This window comes from Paralichthys olivaceus, chromosome 23 (genome assembly GCF_024713975.1).
Source record: "Paralichthys olivaceus isolate ysfri-2021 chromosome 23, ASM2471397v2, whole genome shotgun sequence".
Classification (NCBI taxonomy): Eukaryota; Metazoa; Chordata; class Actinopteri; order Pleuronectiformes; family Paralichthyidae; genus Paralichthys; species Paralichthys olivaceus.
In genome coordinates, this window is record NC_091115.1 from 17,001,044 (window position 1) to 17,026,617 (window position 25,574).

At 42.5% G+C, this 25,574-nt stretch overlaps 1 protein-coding gene across 2 annotated transcripts in view; it reads left to right on the top strand.

Moving 5' to 3' along the window:
• The window catches only part of scube1 (signal peptide, CUB domain, EGF-like 1), a 96,730-nt gene that overhangs the window by 46,346 nt on the left and 24,810 nt on the right, over window positions 1-25,574 (top strand). The window contains exons 5-8 of one of the 2 annotated variants that reach the window (XM_020099780.2): window positions 4,156-4,284; window positions 6,169-6,285; window positions 11,628-11,717; window positions 17,745-17,861. In XM_020099780.2, the coding sequence (XP_019955339.1) occupies window positions 4,156-4,284; window positions 6,169-6,285; window positions 11,628-11,717; window positions 17,745-17,861 (453 nt within the window). The remainder of the gene's footprint in view (window positions 1-4,155; window positions 4,285-6,168; window positions 6,286-11,627; window positions 11,718-17,744; window positions 17,862-25,574) is intronic. The other variant, XM_020099781.2, reaches the window with a different exon arrangement.

Consider the following 25,574-nt stretch of genomic DNA (forward strand, 5'->3'; position numbering starts at 1 on the left):
AGTTTTAAATTGATTGTAGATACATTGCTTTCTTATGAGTTTAGTTTTTAAACAGGGTCAGTGCATGGTTTGGCAACAGCTGAACATTTTTATTACCCCCTGGCTTCATTGTGCTGCTAGTCTACTGGATTTTACTGCATTTAACATTACTGTAATACCTTCTTTTTCTTCTTCTTCATTCAGTTTATGTGGCAACCAATGTCAAGTTGCATTATCGCCAGCCACTGTGCGTTTCAGTACCCTATGTTGATATATTATATACCATTGAACATGTTTAGTGTTTTGTTCATCATGTAAATCCAGACTTCCTTAAAGACTGGGCTCCCTTGATTTTGGACTTGACGTGGGTTGCCACCCACCAATACACCGAAAGAAAAAGAGGAAGAAGAAGAAGAAGAAGGGGACTCTTTAGAAAGAATGGAACCCTAATGAGGCACTTGAAGTGCTCTTAGTCCCCATGAAGGGACATTATTCACCACGGGGACCAAGTAAGGGTAATGTCTTTGCACCAAGGAGATAGAGTGTGATGTCAATCCGGTATAAATTATTGATACTCACTTGTCTGATGTAGTTTTTTTATATGGTTGGAGCAAACTACATCTGGTGACTCACATTTTACAGTTTGAAGTAAAATGAAGTATAAAGTCTGCAGGCTCACACCTTCAATGAGCAATCTTGTCTTACACATATGTTGCTTGGATGCTCACCCTTTAGATGGCATGGTTATCCTACAAGCTATTGTCATCTCTACCCTCACTGACTGCTCTTGAACATGGTAGATGATGATTTTCTCTCTGATTGAGCCCACGATTAGCTGTTTGCATCCATAAGTCAACAGCAGGCATTAGGTCATATGACCTAGGGGAGGCCCCAGTCTTCCCATCTGCATGATGAAGTGCCCTTGGGCAAGATGCTGAACCCCGAATTGCCCCTCATAGAACAGAAAGTGCTGCTAATAGATGCACTGTATGAATGTGTGTGTGAATGGGTGAAGGAAAAACTGTACTGTAAAGCACTATGAGTGCTCATCAAGACTAGAAAAGCTCTACATAAATTCAAACCATGAACCATTTGTATAACCATAGTTACCATTTCCAAAAATCTGTTGCTGCCCATCTAGACTCAAACTCAGCCCCACTAATATCAATCAATCAAATTTTATTTGTATAGCCCATATTCACAAATCACAATTTGTCTCATAGGGCTTTAACAAGATGTGACATCCTCTGCCCTTAGTCCTCAACTAGAGTAAGGAAAAAATAGAGTAGAGAGGCACATGTGAGGGATCCCTCTCCCAGGACCGACATAAGTGCAACACATGTAATGGAGAATGTCCGAATTATTGACAGTAATGGTAGAATATCTGAGGAGACATATTGTCTATCAAGCAGTCTTGTTGTAATCATAGTCCACGATTGGCTGCCACCACGATCAGGATACAACATCATAATCCATCATCATGATCCACTGCCAGTACCTCGCTGCTATATGAAACCAGGAGTTAAAATACATAGCATGGATGTAGCCTCTGTCAACACACTGAGATATTTCAGATGTTATAAAGTGGATTATCTGAGGCCATGTTGAAGGATCCAAAATAAAAAATGATCACATGATTTGATAGAATCACATCTACTTTCCAATTCATGACCTGTCAATATGTCAGCATTTAAAACTCAGTCTCATCTGACTTCATTTTTGAATTCATTAGTAGTCGGATCGTTGAAACCGGATAGAGGTGAGCTGTGAAATGCTTCCAGTGACAAGGAATCACATATAAGCATATGATAAGAATATTTGCATTTTTTTATAAGAGTCAGTGCCAGTCACATAGTGGAATATGGAATCGTGCAAGCAGATGACTGGGGTGCAGATCTCTAGGGTGCGGGAGGAACGCATAATATGAAAAGATCACCATCAAAATGTGGCTGCCACTGGTAATATTCTGGCCACGAATAAATCAGTGTGAAACACCGAGAAGTGTGAAAATACATTGGGTTCATTAAGAAACTGTTGCGGGTCAGAGAATGTCAGCTGAGTAGACGGTCCTTCAGTGTGGCTAAGGACACATTTGTGTTCACACTGTTAAAGGAATGTGGCCTCATGTGTACCAGAGCACCTCTGAATGAGAGTGATTGGATCTCAAATGCGTCTTTTATATGTCTTGGGTGTGTTCACACTTGTACTTAGAGCTGTCCACTGGGGATCAGATCACTCAGGATGGAAGTTAACACCAGATCTGATGAGAGTTTGTGATTTCCTGGACTTCATGTTCCTTTCTGTTGTAGTTTGGCAAATAAATGACATACCAAACGCTGCCTTCGGTTTTTCACTCAGTTCCAAACTGATTATCTGTGCTCTGCATGATGCAGGCCCGTCTTGTGAATGAATCAGAATCAGACAGTGAAATCAAGAGGATGATGGGTTTATGATCCTGGCTTTGACTGTAATCAACAGTTTAAACTATGTTCATGTCTTCTTTACTTCTTTACTCTTTCAATGCTGTCTTTATCACGCCATGTTTTGAGAAGAAATCCCATGGGCTGACCACAGATATTCATTAAGGTTCAGAGGATAATTGGTGCTGATGATGAAGCGGAAATGTGGCATCAAAACAGTTGTTCAAGGACCTTTGGCTGTTGATTGGACAACAGAGAAGCATTTATATGTTTTTTTTCTTTTTGATATCAGGGCAACCGACCTCTGCTCTGATGATGTGACAGAACTCTGTATTTGTATTATTGTGTTCTGTTCTCACTCGTTTCATATTGGTTTGACCAGGGTGAATATATAATGTTGACATGAACCACCACATAACATAAACTTCTCTTAAATTGGTCAACTCTTTCTCTGTTGGGTTATGCTTACGACACACACACACACACATATTGTCATCAGACATGTCACGCACACTGGTGCTGGCTAGGGAGAACCCAAAAGCACGTCGACAGACAGTCTTAGTTTGGGCAACGTGGTTTATTCACCGACAGGCAGAGAAAAGACAGGCAGAGGTCAAAACCAGGATATCAGTCCGTACAGCAAACAAATCCGAAGGGGCAGGCAAGAAGGGAATCCAAAATCCAAGCGGGGTAGCAGTCAGGTCAGGAACAGGCAGGCAAGAAAGAAAGAAAACAGAGTACCACGCGGGATAGCTAGGCAAGAACATACTAGACAATCTGGCAGGGAGCGAGTGAAAATGACTGGAATTTATACTGAGGAACTAATGAGCAAATGGACTGCAGGTGAGGAGGTGGGCGGGGAAAACCACGTGAGGGAAATGAGATGATTGCAAGGCAGGGAAGAAAGGCAGGCCCTGAAATGACAGGAGAGTTAGTGATGAGACTTGGAACCAAACAACAAAAACAAAAACAAACTAAGAGTTAGTGTAACTACGTTACAAGACATACCTGTTTACTCAGAGTGGGCACGAACACAAATGGCAGTCGTAATTATTGACATATATAGAGCAAGGACGTGAGATTCACTCACTTATCACAGATGTGGTCAGAAGAGGCACTTTCAGGATGTTTTTCAATGTGGTTGCGTCCTTCCCTTCCTGCAGATTTGCAGAGATGGGAATGAAAGACGCCACAGAAAAACAGAAGAGGGCAAAAGTCAACCACCAAAGTTTTTTTTGTAGATATAGTAAAGCTACTGTAGCCTATTTACTTGTTGTGTTTTTTATAGCTCATTGTTTTATTTTGATTAGAATATGTTCTATCAAATATTGAAGTTAATCAGCCAATTTAAATGGTTTTACTGGCTGGCCCAGATGTGCTATCACATGTTACTGAAAAAAGGATTTAATTCTGGAATGTTAACTTTTCGTTGTATATGATCAAGTGGAAATATTGGTTATTTGATGAATTAGAAAATATACATATTCATAAGTTCAAGGCCCACTGTTAATAATTACATTTTGTGAAATAACCCCACTTCCCCAGGGAATGATTGGTCTGTTAGTCACTGTCATTAAAATGTGAACAAACTGATTGACTGATGTTGATAACTCTGATGGTTGCTCGTTGATGTCACACCAAACCTTCATTCATGTGACCAGTGCGGATAATGCGGATAATCTCCTTTCTGCACGATCAGACAAAGGCACTTTGATTGCATGAAGGTGTCATTGAGGTCTCTCTGTCCTCTGCACAGAGGGGATGAACTGCATGAACAAGGACCATGGCTGTGGCCACATCTGCAGAGAGGCTCCGGGCAAAGGCGGCGTGTCGTGTGAATGCCGCCCTGGCTTTGAGCTGGCCAAAAACCAGAAAGACTGTACATGTACGTATCACATCTGACACGCCCTTAACACACACACACACACAGACACACACACACACTTTAGTCTGTTGTCAGGCTTATTTACATTAAATGTGAATGTGTTGACAATTCTAGATGTAGTCAAATGGATTTTTCACTTTCTGTCATCTGTTTTTAGTCAGTTGACTTATCACTTTATTTTACAATTCATATAGCAGCAAGGCATAAACAATTTGTTTTATAGACTTTATTTTATTGAATTGCTGTTGCGATGAAGGATCTAAACTGTTCCTCTAATAAACGTCTGTAAAAGCAATGACGGACAAGTTCCAGCAGGACTTCAAAGATAAAATTTGAATGTGGACAATAATACTCAAGCGAGTTAAGCATTTCAGACCAGGCTGAATGTGCTGAGGGATTCAGTAGAGAGAGTTCATGTCTCTACCCCTCTAAACCCCCCACCCCTCGCCACTCCATCCCTGTTTCTCACTCTTCATGCTGAGTGCTTGCAGACATGGAATTTAGGGCTGCTGTTTTTGAGAGGGGAAAAATACGCTTTTAGTTACACTTTGTTTGGCAACACATCTTGTTCTCCTCTCAGGCGGTCAGAGTGTAAAGATTGTGAAAGCCGCTGAAAGGCTCTAATGTGTCCCCCGCTGTGGTAATATTTCATTAGCAGCAAGGGACCCTGTGCTGTGCCGGCCTGTTGAGCACGGCGGCACAGGACGGTAATAAATGAGCGATGAAAGCCACGGCAGTTATGTCTACAACATACATACACACACATTACACACATTCCCCTTCCTTCCCTTCTCTCTCTCTCTCTGTTTTTCACTTTCACCTTCCTCTCTACCAAGGAATTCAAAGTTCCCAGGTTAGGTAAAAGTCTGGAAAAGTTCCCAAAATGTCACAGATTGTGTTCATGCTCACTTTTCCTCATCACCTCGACAAATGTGAAAGCAGATTAGGAGCAAGTAAAATCACTGGACGAATCACATACGTCTCACATAGTGAGTGCTTGACAAATCAGCTAAGGTATGTTTATCATGGCAGACTCTATCTCCGTCTGCGGCCGGTTAAATAAGTACTTCTTTGCTGGCAGGTTTAGGGCCAAGGAACTAAAGTTGAAACCTGCGTTGTCTGGTGAGGGTTTAAGTTCTTGAGTTCTCCAAAAAGTTCCCAGAAAAGTTCCTGTAGTTACAATTTTCTCATTACAATCTCCTCTTTCTCTTTTTTTCCTCATTCTTTCCATCTTCTCACCTTTTTCTTTATCCCTCATGTTTTTCACATCCTTTCCATATGTTTTCTTTTTTTTCTCAAAGAATAAAATAAAAAAGTTTTCTCCCTTCTCCCTCCCTTGCCCTTGTTGTATCTCTTTCCTCTCAATGTTCTCCGGGAAACCTTTTTAGAACCAAGTCCTGTTTGGTGTCACACCTCCTGCCCCCACCCAGAAACCCCTTGTTAGTCATTTCTGACGTCCCAGGAACTGTCAGGGAACAGTTTATGGTGTTGAGTGCTAATTGATCAAACTCCAGTCCTGCTGTTTAACAGCAAATAAAGTTTGTATTAAATCTAATCTGAATCTCCAGATGGAACATATTAATAAATTTAAAAAAATGAGACAAGGAGACATTTTTCTCATCTTTTTTCTGCCATGCCAATTTTATAACTTTGCCTCTCAAATTATCATTACATTTTTTTTTTTTTACAATTTTCAATCCTTTTAATATTTATGCCCCCCCCCCCCCCCCCCACTCCCTCTCTCTTCATCTTTTTATGACTCGTGCTCACATGTCTTGTCAAGCCCAATATCCAGTCCTTCACAACTCTCATTAAACACACCTTCAGCCTTGTGCTAAACTCACTGTACAAGGAGTATGACTTAAATAAATGTGTTTTCTTCAGTGACGTGTAACTATGGAAACGGAGGTTGTCAGCACACGTGTGATGACACAGACACTGGGCCGGTGTGCGGCTGCCATCAGAAATACGCCTTGCACTCAGACAGCAAGACCTGCATTGGTAAGTGACAACCATGTTGACCTCCTAGTTCATGTACGCACACTTAGCATGAAGCGCTCACTGCTGTTTGACCGAAACACCTGTTGTATGACGAGAAACCTTTCTTTTTGCACAGAGTTTTCCTCATTGCTAGTTTTCACAATTGGACCTTTATCTTCTCATTGTTACCACTATTTTAACTTCAGGGTGATTTGCATAGTGCTGATGGTTTAATTCAAGCCAACTATTAAACTACTTCTTGCGGTTCACACTTTCTGTCTCCATGTCTTCGTTAAACAGTGTCTCATCTTTGCCTCCATCATCTATGGGCTCAGTTTTAACAATCTAATATACTTATCTAAGCATCTAGCAAGTACATCTAGGTCGATGTTGCTGTGCCAGACACTTGATTCAAAGGGGTTGTACTTAGTCGCTCCATTAATCATGGGTGTGATTTTATAATTAACCAGAGTACCAATCTCACATTCCCAAAGCCAGGTGCACTTGCACCTCGGTGGACTGATAGAGAGAGAATGATTTGAGGACCAACACATCTTTGGAGGCTGAGACCAGGTCCCTGTGCCACGCTGGACAACAAAACGACTGGTCTGAAATTTGCATTGCAGTTGTTGCTGATTTGAATTGAATGTAAGGAAGGGTCCTATGTCTCAGGCACACCATTATTATGATAATGCCCATAATACATTTGGAGGGAGTGTCACAGTGGGTAAGTGTCAGGACCAAGGAATGAGCAGTGGTATGCTAAATGTATTAGAGAAACTTTGAAGTTCAAATGACTGACATGTGTCAGTGGACTGGACCAGCGACCGCCAGGCAGCTCTCTCTGCTCAAACAGGTTATTTGAACATAAGACCATCAACAGAAGCAATCCACCGATCTCTGGACATCCTCCGGACTTTCTCCACAGGGACTGTACACGTGAACTCGGAGTTTCCGCTGACTTTCTCCGCCCCTAAAGTCTGCAGAAATTACGGAGGAGACAATGTAAGACCACAGCAGGGGATCCTTTGCAGGATACACCGCAAGCGAGTGGGCCCAGTGATGACGTTTCACATGCAATAGATGCAAAAATAACAGGACGAAAATGTTAAGAGAGGTTGTGGTGATAAGAGCCGACGCCGGTAAACAAAAACATGTGATCTCTGCAGCAGAATCAATACATTACATCCTGCCTCTGCCTGCTGCACCAGCCCTAGCCTGAATCCATATGGAAGATTTGTTTGCTATTGCCAAAGTGTCTGAGGGGACATTTTGCTGCTGCGTTGTTCACGTGTGAAAGGCAAACTCTGGAGAAAGTCCGGACCTAATTCTCCTCCAGAGGTCATGTCTGAAAATGGCTAAACAGAGGATGCTCATTCATCCTGCTATTTCTCTAAAGAGTAGAGGGAGAATCAAGTGTTTCGGGTAAGTAGAGTTATTCGTAACTCTGTATTCTTCACCTACTTACTGCTGATATGAATGTGACAAATAATTTCCTCATCACTTCAGTACTTTTGTACTGCAGCTTGTTTGAGTATATTTCAGGTTTTATGTTGATATATAGACACATTTTGCCTGTTAAAGACAATCTTCTGTTATCATTGAGAAGAGATTGTTTCTGTTCCTTTACTTTGCATTAGAACTAATAATTTGAGGGAATAAACTAATACATTTATCAACAACTTATCAAAAAAAGGAATCTAGTATGCACAAGACTCATACAATAGCAATAGTCAGCTATCAGCTAACAATACCTATTAGTACAGCAGTTAATTTATTAATACAGCTATCTTTTTATTGAAGCTTATCCAAGATCATAGTAGAACACAACAGCATTTTGGTCATTGTTACATGGTCCTGCACTGCAACAGATATATTGGAAGCAGGAATACTTCAGAAACTATGCAGCTAAAAAAAGGTCCTCTCTAAAATAACTGCTGCTGTTTTTTTAGGAGAAAGGACAGAATCCTAATCAATTGTAGAAAACTTCCCATAAATCCAGCAGCTATTTTTTCAGTAATGAAATTGAGATTGATGTCAGATAGCCAGTAGTTCCTCAGACTAGAAGGTTAGCAAAATGAAGAATGCCAAACAAGAGTCTGGATGTCGTTTCTTTCAGATTTGTGTTCATGGCAGTTCATTCGGAGCAGGAATTCCCAAAGCAGCGATCACTTAAGTTCACACTTTGGAATCACAATGTCTTTTTTTTAACTTCCCTGCTGCCAGAATCTCTTAACTGGCAGTATGACAGGTCAACAGATGTCCGTCCAATTAATGGGCCACTTGGGAATCCTTGTGACTGGTCATGTTCTGCTTGAGTTGTATTTGAACACTGTAAACCTTGAGGAACCAATTAAACTAATGTTTTTTTTCCCCATATGGTCCAACCATTATAGACAAAGTGTAATTTTTTTTAACATGTAACCTGTTGAGATTTTTACACCTGTCCAACTACACACACGGACATGGAACCATCTGATGTATTCAAACACTGGAAACACCCCTCTCTCTTTCTCTCTCTCTCTCTCTCTCTCACCACTTGACCCACGCTGGCCTGCTTTTCAGCAACAACAGGTTGTGATTGCCGATAACCCTTTTATTTTTCAGCTGCTCTGAAGAAGTGAAACAGCCCATCGAGCGAAAGCGGCGAAGACGAATCCAAATGAGTGCGAGCAGGAGCCTTCCTCTCCCACTTTTCCTAATATCTTGTCTTTTTTTTCTCTCGCTATCTCTCTCTCTGTCTCTCTTGACGAGAGAAAGGATCCCTGTGTCTGTGGTCCAAGACCCCCAGCTACTCTGTGGGCCAACCTTTGAGGCCCCCACCCTCTTACCCTTTCTATATAGTGCTACACCTCTGCTTCCCCTTCCTCCTCCCCCTCCTCCTCCTGCTTTCTGGTGATAGTACCTGATTGCCTGTCTTGTCTGAGCATCCATATTAAAACTAAGGTGGAAATAAGGATTTATCCTCAGTTCACAAGAGGAAAGAGTGATTGTGTGTGTGTGTTTGTGCGTGTGCGTGTGTGTGTGGATAGGGCTTGGGTTGTGGGGTGGGGCCACATGTTAACCTCTGTGGTTAACAGCAGACATCTCAATTGCAGCCTGATCTTAGGTGAAGCTCCAACGAAAGCAAACTCGACCTCCTCCTCCTCCTCCTCCTCCTCCAGCTCTCTCACTACCTCCTCATCCTCACTTCCATCACAAAGTCCCAAATAAAAACCTACTAGATCTCTGAAAACTAAAACCTGCCAACATCAAAAATGTCCTCCAAGCCTCATCCCCATCCATCAGCCTGTGTTCTTGCTCCACACACCTTGATAGAAAGGCAAGGACTTTCGCTGCTCATCTTACATCACTCTCCGAACATGTCAATCCTACTGCACGTGTCCACTCATATGTGCCACATCATCCATTTTTCTCTGCCTCTTTCTCTAATCTCTCTGCTTTTCTGCTTGCCCTGCTGCATGGGAGAGCCTGCATTGCATTTGTATGGTTTCCTTTCTCTCATTCCTTTTTATTTTCTTGTATTATTTACTTTTGGAAATTAAGAACACTCTCATTGTGTTTTTTTTCTCTTTTTTTTCAAAACCCTGGTCCTCCTGTTTCCTTCCCGTGCATTGGTTTTCACCATTCTCCTCCTAGCTGTAGCAGTGTAAAAATGGTTTAACTCCCCCTCACCCCCACCCTGCCGCCGCTCTGTGTAGGTCGGGCCCCCCTTTCTGTGGGCCCCCGACCACCACTTAGTCCCATACACTCTTTAGGAGCCAGTGGCTGGGACTCCTCTCTTCCCACCTCTTCTCAACCTGTCTCACACATCCACCTCTCTCTCACGCACACACATTTTTATCTCCCTCTCTGACAGATCTTTTCACACGCTCGAGCAAGTAGACTCTTTAAAGTACACACAATGGTATGCACAGGCTCTAACACACACATACACACACACACACACACAAACACACACACACACACACACACACACATTTTACCAGTTAGCTGAGCACCAGAAAACCTCCATTCATCCCTGAGTGTACTTCAGAGAGTCCTCCACTTTGAGAGGAGAGAGGGAGACAATGGTCGAGGGTTTGGGCCAAGGAATAGAGGGGATGTTAATTACCCCAATATACACCCCCCCCACACACAGACCCACAACCCCACTGGAGTGTGTACATCAAAGGCCAGTCCTATGGCGGCCAGTAGCATTCATTTACATAGAGATCGTCATTCAGGCCCTAATGACTGAGGCCAAGAGAAAAGCTTCCCTCACCCGGTCCCATCACCATCCCCAAAAACCATGCATATGCCATCGTAACAGCCATCTCGCCCCCTTTCTAGAACCAATATTGCCTTCCTCCCTCTCCCTCCACCATCACCTCCCCCTAACCCACCCACCCACACCCCCCTTACACAGCTTTGGGAATGTAGTTTTTCCAGCGTTGACTGTTAAAGCCACTTGTGATGTGTTCCATAGACAAACAGGCAACCAGCGCTGCCCCCAGACTCCTCCTGCTTTTTTATGTCTCCGCCTGCCCTCCCTACACCCCCTTCAAACCCCATTTCTCAGTGTGTGCACCCCTCCTTCCTTTCCATTGTGTGTCATGATGGGACCAATATTGTTCTTTTGGTCCCGTCCTCTATCTTGCTCTCTTTTCTTACTTTGTTCATCATTGTTGTCTCAATCACCTTACCACAACTCTGTTTTTCATGTTCTCCTGTTTAACTCGGCATCTTCCTTCTCTGCACCAGCCTCCCTCCTCTTTCCTGTCATTATCATCACCTAATGTCCGTTTCCTGTCTTTGTGCCCACATTTAAGGCAGCTTGTCTTGTAAATGTTGGACATGTATCCTCTCTTCCCTCTCTCTTGTCTTCTAACTTCATCCTAACGCAAGGAAATCATTGCTGACAAAGTGTGGCTGTTTGATATGGAAGACAGAAACTCCATCTGTGACAAAAGCAATGTCAACATCAGAACTCAAATCCCCAAAATGTTCACCCCCAACCCTGTTCCATTCCCCAAACCCCACACCTCCATCATTTTTTAAAAACTTTTTTCATATGTAAGCCATGAACGTTCTCCCTACCCTGTCCTACCTACCCACTTTCCTTTACAACTGCTTCATTTTGTAAGCTACACACTGATACTGATCATTTTCATTAATTTTGTTTTGTTCTTTTGATTTCCTCTGGGATATTTATCATTTGTTTGGGGATTAACACTCTAACAGGGATTTTGGCTCTTCTTCATCGCTTCTTGCTTCTTGGCTTGGTTTTTTGCTCAAACGCCAAGAGGGGCTGAAGGTCTGGTCATATGGGCTTCTCATTAACCTGCTGCTCACTGTTTGTCCCCTTGTCACTTGTGTTTTAGAGAAAGATGAGGCTGCAATTGAGAGCTCTGAGTTCAATGCCACGTCAGTAGCTGATGTGGACAAGCGGGTGAAACGGCGGCTACTTATGGGTAACTCTTTTCTTCCTCTTTCTATGTGTTGCCATGGCGCTTGTGCTTGTATCCCCGACTCTACTCCTTTGCGTTCTTCCTTGTCCCCCTCTCTCTGTCTTTATTTTATCAAGTTTTTTTGTAAACCTTTGGTCCCCACTGTGTCTACTCCCACAGTCACAGTTTTGTCACTACCAAACGTGATGAAAAAGGAGTGAAAGAGGTCACTGTTTCCCTTTAAACCCTTTCTCCCCAACTTTACATACTTACATTTCTGGATGGCTCGTAGGTTTTCTGATGAACTCACTTATACTTTTCCAGTTACACTTTAATCCAAATGTTTTGTGTTAAAGTTACTTTTTATATCTTAATAGAAAAGTTAAACCCCTGAAAATGGTCATAAAATGCATAACTTGCCCCACAATTACAAAGATACACAATAAACGTGTTGTACTTGGCAGAATATCTCATAACCGTAATCTCCAGAGCTTTAGTACAGGTGAAGAAGGGACACCCATCCTATGATATCCCATGGTGCTGATAAAGCTGTCTCCGATATCCTGGTGCAAGTGCATCACTTAGACTTTGAGTTCTATCAAGGTTGAAGTCAGCAGACTGGACAGCCCAGTGACCAAATGGATGTTTTGTCCCAAAAATATGTCATGATTAAGACCTCAAATGGATTTCCATCAGTCAATCAATACAATTTTATTTGGATAGCCCATATTTACCAGTTACAATGTGTCTCATGGGCTTAACAAGGTGCAACATCATCTGTCCTTAACCCTCAACAAGATAAACATAATAAAAAACCCTATTAACAGAGAAAAAACATGTAGAAACCTCATAGAGGGTCACATGTGAGGGTTCTCTCTCTCAGGGCGGACAGAAGTGCAGTAGATGCCACATGCGGAGCTGAACGCACCAACGAAATTACAACATTTATAACAGTGATTAGAAGAAACGTAACTTTTTTAACATTATGGAAAGGTGTATCAATGTTTCAAGTAGTTATACTTAAGAAAAGGTCTGATAGAAATGAAGTGAGCACCAATGGAGGAGTTATTGCCAGTTATGGTATGTGACTAGGCACATTAAGCAATCTTGTTGTAATCATAGTCCATGGTCAGCTGCCACCACCACAATCCACCATCACGATCCGTCACCACGATCCATGATCAGGATCCACCATCACGATTCACAGTCCACCATTATGACCCACGATCAGCTGACAACCACGATCACGATCCACCATCACAATCTCTGATTCGCAATCCACAGTCATGATCTGCCGTCAACGATCACAATCTTCAAGCCAACAATTCATTTATTTTACTCACGTGTCTTAATGTTCATTGTTGTCTGTGGTTTCGGTGGGATGATTGCAAGTAAAACATAAGATGAAAATGGTTAAAGTTAACTTTAGTCCGTGGGGCTGCATGAGTCACATGAACTCCTGGGTATACTTGAACCACATTTAACGAACTACTGGTCGAATCAATCGGTTTTTAGGTTCATCTTTGGGAGTTCTACTCTGCTATGAACACCAAGGAATCAAATACCTCCAATTAAAAGACTTAAAACACTTCACACTTCTACATGTTGCTCTTTCAATAAATGCAGTGGTTCATTGAATATTGTGTTTATGAATTGTTCAATGGTTAATTCAGTATAAGTTGTGTTTTTTTCTGAAGCTCCACTTCCTAGTATTGCTGCTCTGAAGCAACGAGCTGTACAAACTGTAATGTCTTTCATTTCACTCGATTCTGGCCAATGTGGCTTGGAGGAAGACTGAAGAATTTGGTTTTAAGGATGAATCCTCATCCCCCTTATGCTTCTCTGTTTTCATTTCTCCTCCCTCAATTACCTTCCCCTCACTGGCTAAACCCTGATTCACCTCCTGTTGTACCAGCATGTTCTCTGTTCGGTTACTCCACTTTTAACCTGTGGTGGATTGTGCGTCATGTTTACCCCACTAGGATTACATGGAAATACCTAACAGGGATTGAAGATATTGATCTGAGTATGGAGGTTTTCTTTTCAGGGTAGCTTCTCCACAATGAGATCCCGGTCAACCACAGGAACATTTGTTTAAGACTTAAACCTAACTTAGTTTATAGTTTGAATGGTTAGTCAGCCAGATGCCCTTCATTTCAATGAACTGTAATTGCCTCCGTGTTTCACAATGATTCAATTCCAGCTGGTTGCCAACAAATCTTCCTAATTTCACCTCTAATATGTGAATAAATAGAAACATAATCCCGAAACGTTCACAACCGAAATTGAAGTAATTTACTCTTCAGCCAAAACTTTAGTGATGTTGCCTTGACTACTGAACATGGACTGGTTGTTGAATGTGCAGCTATATGTAGTTTGGGTGATTTCTGTGAGATGCTCCCCACTTCATTCATTACATTTAAATAAAAAGTGCCTTAATAATCTTAACAGTTCACTTATAGATTAATCCTAGTATTATATATTTTGACCCACTGGGTTTTAAGAATACAGCCTCAAGTTTTATGAGTGTCACTGACTAATAAGCACTAATTCATGTTTTCACATATTTGAGTACTAACCCCTAAATTGAGCTAATCCTGAAAATACCAGCTAATCATTCAGTATTTGAGTTGAAACATGCACATATATGTGCGTCCACCATGTCTATGTACAAGAAGGAATAAATGCACATGCATGTGGTTGCTGAGAGCACACAGGCCACCCCAGTGCTGCACTGGTACAGCCTAAACAGCATCGATATGCTAGATTTGACACTGCTATCAGTTTGTCTGCTTCCTCTGACAAACAGCGTTCTTGTCTCTGCCCCTGCTACCATTGCACAGTGCAGAGAACATACTGACCAAGACAAATGGAAGTGCAGCTGAGACTCTAATGAAAAGGTGCCGCTGAGACAAGGACAGGCTACAGAGAAAGTGAGGGATGGAATGGAGAGGGCAGAGGAGAGGTGGACGCGTGTGTGACTGGAAAAGTCATTCCGAGAGACTTCATTATGGTGATTATGAATAAAAAGCTAACTGAGGAACAAGGAGCTGGAGAGGAGCACAGCAGCTGTGGTCCTGGATTTCAAATAAACATCAGCTCAGGACAGTTGGAGCTAAACTGCAGTGTGTGTGTTTGTGCAGAGTGATTACAGGCCAAAGATATGCAGACTGACAGCTGATTTAGCTGCCCATCATGGTGCTGTAGGTATCCTGTTGAGCACTGAAAAGTGGTTGTGCCCTTGTCACCTTTTTGTAACAGTGCCGCAGTTGTCGTGACTTGGCTCGGCGCTTTAATTTACACAGTGTACATGCCTCTCTCTCTCATGCTCTCCAGCTTCAATCAATAGAACATGTGTCCTCCCCTTACAGAAAGTGGTTTGCAGCAGTCAGCATATCCATGCAAGGAGTGTGATGGACATGTGTATGCTCACCCCCTCTCATTCCTCTGCCACTGAAAAGTGTAGTAGCTACAGAAGAGGCTTGTTAAATCTGCAAAGAGAGTCTCATCTCACCTAAAATTGTGCATCATCTCATGAATATGTTAGCAATTCACACGTCCTGCTCTCTTGTTAGTTCCATTCCATTTAAATGCCTGCAATAACCTGCATGATGATCTCTTTCATATAGGCAGGACACCAGTCAGCAATGCTAATAACTGCAAGTTTCCTTCCAAAGTGAACACAATAGTTACTATCAGCTCAAGTTATTTAGTGACCTGAGTGAATAAAAATAAATGCATAAAAGAATATTGTGCACAGATTCATGTACGGTGACATGTTAACACAGTAGCATGTTTTATCTGTTTCATTGTTAATCCACATGAATGAAGTTTGGAGTCTTTAACTTTGACAGTGAGCATTGAACAAAATAGTTTGGAAGATATGAGTATTTGCTTTCTTGCTGACATTTTAAGAGTGGTACTTCATATCTGATTATTACATATGAGGTTATCTCAGTTTAGCGGAAGCAGGGGGAAGTCTTCTTTGTCTTAAGGGGATAAAGGCCTCCTGTTAGCTCACAAATGACGGGTAGCTTTCTTATGTTGTTTTGTCTGTTACTTTTGCAACATAAAATTTGGATGAACATTTGATCTCTATTTATTCTTAAGTGAAAAATTGGTTAAAAAAACACCAGAGAAAGATTCAACATTAAACAAACAGCAGAAGACTACGTCAGAATCCATCATCATCAAACACACACACACACACACACACACACATACACACACACACAAACCAGGCCAGGACGGAAAGGGTTATGGGGGGCTTGTCCAGCACATCAATCACGCCCAGCGGTGCGTCTGTGTTCCCACCCTCAGCTTTGCCCCGAGGCCGGACGTGGCCTGGAGAGAGAAGAACTGTGAGCAGGACTGTGCTCACCCTCAGTTAATGATAGGGCCCACTGTACTCAGTATAAATCATTCTGACCCATAACCACCACATCCACTGACTCACATGCACATACACCTTTAACACTCACACACGCCAAATTGACTATATACACCTGTGCAGGCACGCAGACCACATTACAACACACACACGCTTAGCAGAGACCCAAGGCTGGGGAGGGCTGAGGGGACAGGGTTCTGTTATCGTACCTTACTGGGCCAATCAGACAGGCTGCCTGGATGATGGAGTGTCTCTCCCTTTAGCCAACACCACAATGCAGCATCTAAAAAAACCTCCCACCCTCATTCCAGAAACTTCTCTGTGTAAGAGAGTTTGGGATTCGTGTGATTTGAAGTGTTTGTCCTCTGAGAGAGGGATCAATAACACGAAGATTAAGAATGTGGAGTTCAGAGTTTTGACAGGTCTAACAAAGTGAAGAACAAATGCCAGTAAGAACACAGATTAAAGGGAAGAAGCTGTGACACTGATGTTTGAGGCTGCATGAGAGAACACACTAATGTGCAAATACCTTCCTGTCTCCTGATAGACAGCACAGGCCCTCCTGGCTCTGATGTGTTTGTGTCTACATCAGGGCGTTATACTAATTTCTTGACCTCTGACAATGTGTGTGCTGGACAGAAAGTGCTTTTCCTGTTTCTCTCTTGACTCAGGCTCACAATGTCCCGTCAGTTTAATTAAAGGGGACAAGTCGCCACAGAGAAAGGGAACATCCCTGATTTATGTCACTGTTTGAATTCTAACACGTCAACCTTTAGGAACTAAGGAAAACAGATTTGATGATTTGCTTTTGAGGTTGACCATTGGCCAAGTGTCTTAACTCCTAATTCATGTGCTCATTCGCACAACAGTGCTATGTAGGACTTCAAACCCACCAAAAGCAGAACAGTTACTAAGTGAATGTGCCTTATTAGGTGTAGATTCATTAAATCCCTTTCAGTCAAGGGTCAACATCAAATTTCAGCCTCTTCAGCACTTCTTCATGCTCATTGGGAAAGTGTGTGCTGAGCTTTGCTAAAGCAACAGCGGCTGGGCAGGTGAGCTAGAGTTACCATGAGCTTGTGTTTGTTTTGGGATTAGCTCAGGCAATATTCACAAGTCCGAGCAAACCTTATCTATGCCACATACAAGAACATTTTTCTGGAGGAAAATATACACGCTGGTTCTGCCGAGAGTGTTCTAGACTTACAGCACCCTGCACTAACTTTATTTTTCTATCTACTTAACTTAACCCTACCTCTTATTTGTGTTAACTGATTTCTTGTCACTTTTGGAAACAGGACCGACCTCTGGGCCAAAGAGTTCTTCACCCTCCCTTATCAGCACAGTGTCATGTGTTTTGTCTGATTGTCTTGAAACATTACTGTCAACGATAAAGAAATCTGGGTTGTGACTTTCTGTGTGTATAAACATTATATTTATCTCTTCATAAAATAATCTCATGACAATCCGTGTGTTGACAAAGCTACATGAAAAAAGTACTATTTCCTTGATTGTATATCCTTCAACTGCATGAAGCTTTGTCTCAACCCACATCACCTTCACTTTCTATAATTTCTTTTTCATGATATTTCAGAAGTAGGGGTCACATGTTAACACCCCCTCCTTCTCTTTCTCTCTTTCCATACTTGTGCTGTCTGCAGAGACCTGTGCCGTGAACAATGGAGGCTGCGACAGGACATGTAAAGACACAGCCACAGGGGTGCGCTGCAGCTGCCCCGTGGGATTCACCCTGCAGCCTGATGGAAAAACATGTAAAGGTCAGTGAATGGATGAAAATGTATTTGGCCCCTCAAGCCTGCTGTTAGGGTGAGTGGTGCATAGCTCCTGTTCACTAAGCACTTCAGGTCCACCTGAGCCTGCTGGTATCTGAGTTATCCAGAGCCAGAACCGACCCCACTTCACTTTCAACTGCACGTGGCTCTGGTCATGGTCACCGACACTGCTGCTGCTTGTTTTGGTTGATTTTGCCGCTGAGCATTTCTCCACTTTGGATAGCCCGCCGGTGACATCAATGACGGTGGTCCAAGGAGACAACCGCTGAAGCATGTTCCTAAACATCCCCGAGTAGAACAGATTATTATAGGGTTTTGGCTTTCAACTAAACAAGCAGTCTCACTGAATGAGGCCGACTGGTGAGTTCAAACTGAGTGAAACACTGGTCGGGAGGCATTCTGTTTCTTGGAGCGTGGACAAGTTCAGTGAGAGATTTGCCGGAAACTATGTGGAAGACATGGATCAGTGTTTCTCTTACATTACAACTCTCTTACCAGTGGTGCCATGGTGCCGTAGAGGCAATGATGTTTCTGTAAATACAGCACAGTTCGTGCTTAGCTTAGTGAATGCCATTATGGGTACATGAAGGAGCCAAGCAAAGTAAAATGATCACGACTCAGTTCTCTACCCATTCATATGCAGATTCATGTGCTTCATGTTGACAACCTGTGGACATATAAACTACTGAGCAAATAAATAAATGGGTTAAGTCCAATTTTCCAGTTTCTGAAAGTTCCATGCTTTAATATAGCACTGATGATGATGATGATGATGATGTGTACGTGTGTCTGTGACGTGTTCAAGGAGATATATGAGTCATTACAATAACGGAGTAGACAGTGGGTGCGTCGTGTGATGTGAGGTGAATATCGCCTCTGTGTGTGTTGTGGAGTATGTGTGTTTGTGAAATGAGTGTCAGGCAGTTTGAGAATGTGGCATTTAGGTGTGTTAAATCCTGGAGCCAGAGCTGTCTCAGGCCTGGCGGGCAGACGACACGTCGGCAAACTCGGAGATGTTTGAACAGTGAGGCCCACACTGGCCACTGTCTCTCCCTCTCTCTCTCTCTCTCTCTCTCTCTCTCTCTCTTTCCCGTACACTCGCCTGACAGACACACTCACACAGACAGCACCATCCAGCTGCAGCGCCAGGAAATACAGCAGTTGATCTGTAAATGTACCCGCGTGTGATTCTTTTAAAATTTACATTAGAAGTAGAGCAGAACGTCTTCTTAGATAAATTACATACAGTAGTACATACTTTAAATTCCCTGCCGTCTCTGTGCTGAACCAAAACAGCACGGGACAGGTTTTCAGATTTCTTTTGTCTATGCTTTCACAAAAAAAAAAATCATGGTTTGTAATCAAATTATCACTTGATTAATGAAAGAATAAGTACAGGTTGAAGATGCAGATACAGATGCACCTCCAAAACAACTGATGCTGTTGTTCTTCCTGAGAAGACCATCTTAAATAGAGTTAATCACTGGATTTCGTTCATTTAAAAAAATCTAAATCAGTGGAAACACACATAACTGTCCCAACCACTTGACTTGCCCGACAGGCTTGTTGCATACTGGAAGAACATCTTGCCTGCTGCCCTGATGTCAAGTCCAAGCCTAGCAGCTTGTGCGAACACTTCCACTCTGTCTCCCCAGGTGATTTGTGGTCCTGACAGAACCCAGCATTTACAGTGGTGGAAAAATGAAAAGTTCCCCCTCCATTTTTGGGTCTGAGTTGAGTGGGGAAGATGGATAGGCACGCAGTCCAGCTGTGCCCCACCCACATAATTTGGAGCTGGATCAGCCCCCAGGCTTCATAAATCCCTGAACAGGGATCAGTGCTGAGGGGAGCTGAGAGACAGAGAGCAGGCAGCGCCCATCGATCAGTATCCATCAACTGGGCATCAAGCAGGAAAACACTCACTGACGCACACTGATTCAAACCAAGAACTTATCTATGCACACATGCATTGAGTGTGCACCACCTCTTGACATCCTGCAACATGACTGCCGTGTTTTTACAGACAGCAGCAGTCTTCATCACCCAAAATGCCTCTGAAAGGAGGTTCTAAAACCTGAATGACTAGAGTGAGCCAGTGATCAAACATCTGTTTGTGGAAAATGTGTCAGATCCAAGGTGAAGCTACAGTGTTGGAACAAGTGGCAGCAACATCACCTTCAACGCTTTCAGAGTTTTTAGCAGGAACATTTTGTTTCTGTGCTTTATTTTGGTAAAATGCACTGAAAATACAGTATAGCTCTCCTTATAAGGACCAGTTCACGCAACTGCAAAAATACAGTTTCCGTGTTAGTGTTACTAACAGTGTCTATCCAAGCAGAATAATTCTAATTTCTTAAATAGCACTTGGTTACAAAGTGACCAAGGATAAAATAACAAAACAAGGACAACAAATGCATGCAGACAATCTCAATAAAAGTGAGGAAATAAAAATGGTCTGTATTTATATAGCGCTTTCCCAGTCCTGATGACCACTCAAAGCACTTTACAGAACAGTTTTACATCCACCCATTCACGCACAGGTTCATACAGTGCATCTATGTGCAGCACTTCATGAGAGAGAGAGAGGGGCCAGCACACCATGGAAGATGGGGACTGAAACTGAAAAGATGGAAAATCTTTTAAAGGACATATGACACACGTTTTCATGTTCTAATGTTCAGAAATTGCATCAATTGCTCATACTGCCCATTGCTGCAGTTTCTTTCTTCAGCCTCTGTCTGAAACACTTTTTTAGCTCCTGTCTCTTTAAGGGCCCCATCCCTATAGCGCTCATCTTCCCTGATTGGCCAGCTGACTCCCTCTGTTGTGATTGGTCAACTGCTTCCAATGTGTGCCTTCACTCTGGCTTTCCCTGGCTTAGTTAGGGGGCCGTGTCAGAGTAGCCACTCGGCTCACGCTATGCGAAAGTAGAAGTACGATTAAACCACCTAAAAACTGTCTCAGATAAACAACACATTGCATCTACTTAGAATATTTTGATAATTTGTATCAAAGGCTGTGCACAAATCCTCCAGTATGAGATCTGAACAATAACCTGACTCCAGCAGTGATCATTTGTTACTCTAACAAGTTTTCAATCCAATCCAATTTTATTGGTATAGTGCCAAATCATGCCATAAACTTTACATAGTAAGGCTGAAACCTCTGGTAGCGCCAGAGTCGATGTGGGCGGCCATCCAAGAGAGGAAAGGTAGGTGGAAAAGAGGAGAAAAAAGAGAGGAGGAGAGAGAGAAGAAAGATAAAGAGGGAGAGAAGTGCTCAGTGCTTGAAAGTTTAGAAATTGATACATACAGTATTTGTTGGAATCTAAAAGGTCTAGTCAAGGGGCCTCATTTATAAAACAGTGCTTAGGGCACAGGCCGTGAATGGCTTATGCTAAAAAATAGTCTGATTTATAAAACTGTGAGTATGCATACCTTAACGCAATGTTAGTTATAATGGAATGGTGCAATCACAGTCCACCTGGAAACATGTGTAAATGGATCTGCCTCATATTCCACCCTCTACACACTCACATTCAACCATTGGGTCAGTCTAAACTGGACTCGGTTCAACACAAAGATTCAAAATCACAGCTCTTAAGAATCTAAATCAGCTGATGAGTCAGTCATCATCATGGGCCAGGAAATCTTTGTGTGCTCACGTAACACTCGTTTCCCCCTCATCCTTCAATCGGCGTACTCCTCCTGCACTTTCACGTCTCCAAAATGTTCATACACCAGAGGTAGTGTACAGGACATTCTACCGTCAAGTTCGTTTTTATAGATCCTTTTGCGTGGTCTCTTTCAGATCCACTATTGTGCATACACAACCGTTATAAATGAGGCTTCTGATCTTTTATAAGTCCCCACGAAAAACTTCCTTTGGGGACTATTATCCAGAGTAATGGGGATTCAAAATGTTCCTGTTAAATTTCTGTGGGAATTTTTAAACTGTATTAGTGAGGCCACATCAAAGCTGCTTTCAGACAGGCACTGAACTGAAGATTCTCCAGAAGAGGTGTATGTGTGAACGCAAATATCCTAGTAAGAGGCCTCAGATTTTCTGCTGACATTCTCCGCCTGGCCCCCTATAGGTTGCAAAAAGTATGCAGAAGTATGTGAGGGCACAGCAGGATAATCACTGCGAGTGGGTTGATGATGCCTCTAACACGCAAAACATGCAAAAAAAAATAAAAAAATATATCCAGGTGAAAAAGTGGTGACACACTTGTTGTAGTCACCGACAACAATGACAATAGTTTGTGGTGATAAAGGCCGACACTGGTGAAATCATGTGATCTCCACAGCACAATTCATACAGTACATTACATCCTTCCTGTGCCTGCTGCACCATCTCTCACCTTAATACTGCGGAGGATTTGTTGTTGTTGTGAATGTGTCTGAGCAGAGAATCTCCCGCTGTGTTGTGCACGTGTGAAAGGAAAACTGCAGAGAAAGTCTGGACTAAGTTCCTCCACAGGACATGTCTGTAAAAGGCTTGGTAAAAGGTTTTATTTGTGTGGCATTTGTGGCAACGAGACTGTTAAAGGGTAGTTTCACATAGTCATAGCCACAACTCCACAATCTGCTCCAATTCTTTCCTGTTTTCTTACAATTAGATATTGAGATGGAGGATGAAAGGCAACAAGGCTCCCTAATTGGACTTGAATTGGAATATTATTATATTGGAACATTGGAATAGAACTCACATACACTTATCAGACTTCTCTTTAACTGTAAATACATATCGCTGTTGGAGAGACGACCAGAAGTGAGCTGCCATCGGTTCAAACTCAGACCCATCTTGCTGTAAGGTGACTGTTCTGTCCACTGAGCCAAAGCATGGTCTCTTTTTGGGTTCCAGTTTCATTTTGCTGGTTGCAACAATGTATATCACAATCATCCATTTCACCAGCTTCCACTGTAGATCTGAAATGTGCACTTCCTCTACCTGTTAGAGTGACTTTGCTCTTTAACCCATTCTTTTTTGAACGAGCCTCAACGGCCTCCAGTTCATTCCTAGAGGCTTCCTGTAACCTGGTCATATGTCTAAGAGATCAAAGTCTCCTGCTGAAGCCTATGTGTGTGTGTGTGTGTGTGTGTGTGTGTGTGTGTGTGTGTGTGTATGTATATGTGTGGGTGTGTATGTATATGTGTATGTATATGTGTGGGTGTGTGTTGACTGGTGACTCATGTAATCACAGTGGTCGTAGCAGTGTATTGTTGGGCATTTAGCTGTTAGCTGAAGATAGTAGTTAACGGCAAGATAAGTGCCACGCTGTGAGGAGGTCTCATCTGATGTGCCCTAAATAACTTGATAGAGACAGACGCACATCTCTCTCTCTCTCTCTCTCTTTCTTTCTGTCCGTGTCTATCCTTGCTCTAAAGCCAAGGGGATGTGCCCTGTCGTGCCTGTCTATCATAATCATTTCAATATAAACTATGTAGGGCATGTTTAAAACCCACCAGTCTGATAAACTCCTTTTCATCTGTGCTGACAGATGAGGTGGTTCAGCCTCTCATGATGACAGACAAGCCAACCCGAGGAGGTGTTTCATCACAGGCCACTCTTGACGAAAGCTGTGTGGGAGGGGGGGGAGAGGGGGGTGGGGGGTGGTGGTGGTGGTGGTGGTGGTGTGGTGGGGTAAAAGCTAGAAACCAGAAACAATCATTGGATCCAGATTCACAGAATCCAGATTAACTAAGTGCACTCCTGAATCACTGTAGAGCGCGTCAACATGAAAGCAAAAAGACAGCTTCCACATCTGCACATCGCTCCTTCCTGCTTCTTCTGCTCGAATACATCTTCCGCAAAAGAGCTCTCATTGTTCCTCTGAGAACACCTGTAACTCAGAATTGCCTTGTGCTCAGAAATTAATTCTCCAAACAATGCAAAAAGAATATTCAGCATAGTTAACAGATGCAGCAATCAGCAACAATCCACAAAGCAATGAATGGACTTAATGACAGAGATAAAAACATTTAACAGCCATGGATCCAAGAAGAACCACAGTCTTTGCACTCAGCAGTCCTCTTGACAATGCCCCATGGCAGTTGTACAGGCTGAAGGGCAGGGTCTTATCTAAATGAATAGGGAGAGAGCCACAACCGCTCTTTCAATGGTCACCACTATATAAAACATGCATGTATAAAATGTCCACTTAGATCAGACAAACACTGCTTAAACAGTTTTTTCCTCACAGGTTATACCTCTACTACGCATCCCCTATTCACAGAACATACAGATATCATTGGCATTGAGTACTTTTTCTCCTGACAGAGTCACTCAGACCAAAAGGGGCTGTTGTTCATCCCATTTGTCCTGGTGCAGAAAATAAACAAACAATCCACACACTCATTTAGTTGCATCAAACACAGAACCCGGCGAGGAACTGCTACTGTCTCAGAAGGGCCCTGTACAGTGTCTTGCATCTGAGGGAGAGACACAACCAGGGAGAGAGAGAGAGGGAGGGAGAAAGAGAGAGAGAGAGAGAAGGATGGAATTGTTTTGAACAGTTTCCAGATGTTTGATTAGAAGGTGCACATTGGAGGTTGGATCACTTACAGGATGTGTGTGTGTGTTATCGGTAGGAATAAACAACTGTTAAATGGGGGACGGCTTGTCCAATAAGGGACAAAAGCCATGTTGCCAGATGGAAAAACATTGTTGTTGTCAATTATTGAGTTCAAGTTGTTAGGGTTAGGCAGGCAGTGGTTATGGTTAGCGTCAAGGGAGTTAATGCAAGTCTATGTAACATTTCCAGAAGTGACCAAAGAAAACTCAAATACATGTTACTTTATTGCAAGTACTTTATGCACATGCAAGCTCATGGAAGTGTCTTTCCGTGGATGGTGTGTGAATGGTGAACTGTGTGTATTGGCACCTGAGACACGTTCCCACTGGCCTGCATTCCTCTTCTACCTGAAAAGAGCTGAACACCCCCCCCCCCCCCCCCCCCCCCCCCCCCCCCACACACACACACACACACACACACACACACACACACACACACACATAAATAAATGTCTAACATGCAAAGAGACAGTCAAACACACACAGTTGCGACGAATAAATAATTTATTTTTGTGATACCCACAAAATACACAGTACCTGTTTAACTATCAGTCCATTCTTATTATTTTTTATGGCTGCAACTAATGATTATTTTCATAAAGTATAAATTATAGTTTACCAGAGCCATGGATGACATTTTGTTTTGATCACGATTTAAAGTCCAAAAGATAATCATATCATATACAACAAATAAAAGCATTGAATCCATACATTGTAGAAGATGGATCCAGCAATTCTTTGCCTTTTTTCAGCTTGAAATAACTGAAATGATGAATTCATTTTCTGTCAGTTGACCTAATAGCTCTTTGATCTGCTAGTCAGACACTTGCTTTTATATGTTATAGTCCAGCTCAACCTCTCTGTCTCACACAGCAGATGCCAAATACCACGAGAGCATCATGGCTCATAAAGGAGCGTTTAAATAATGGACACCTCTGTCTGAATCCCACTGTTGTAACAGAAAGATCATGTGCTCTATTTCTGAAAAGGGCTTTGCTCATCAGATGTACCTTGAAATGCAGTGGAGGTATTTGTGTAAACTGTGTTGTTCTTATCAGTACAATACTAACTAGTATATTAAATATCCTACCTACTGTATTTGGTATTCGGTACATTTTCTTT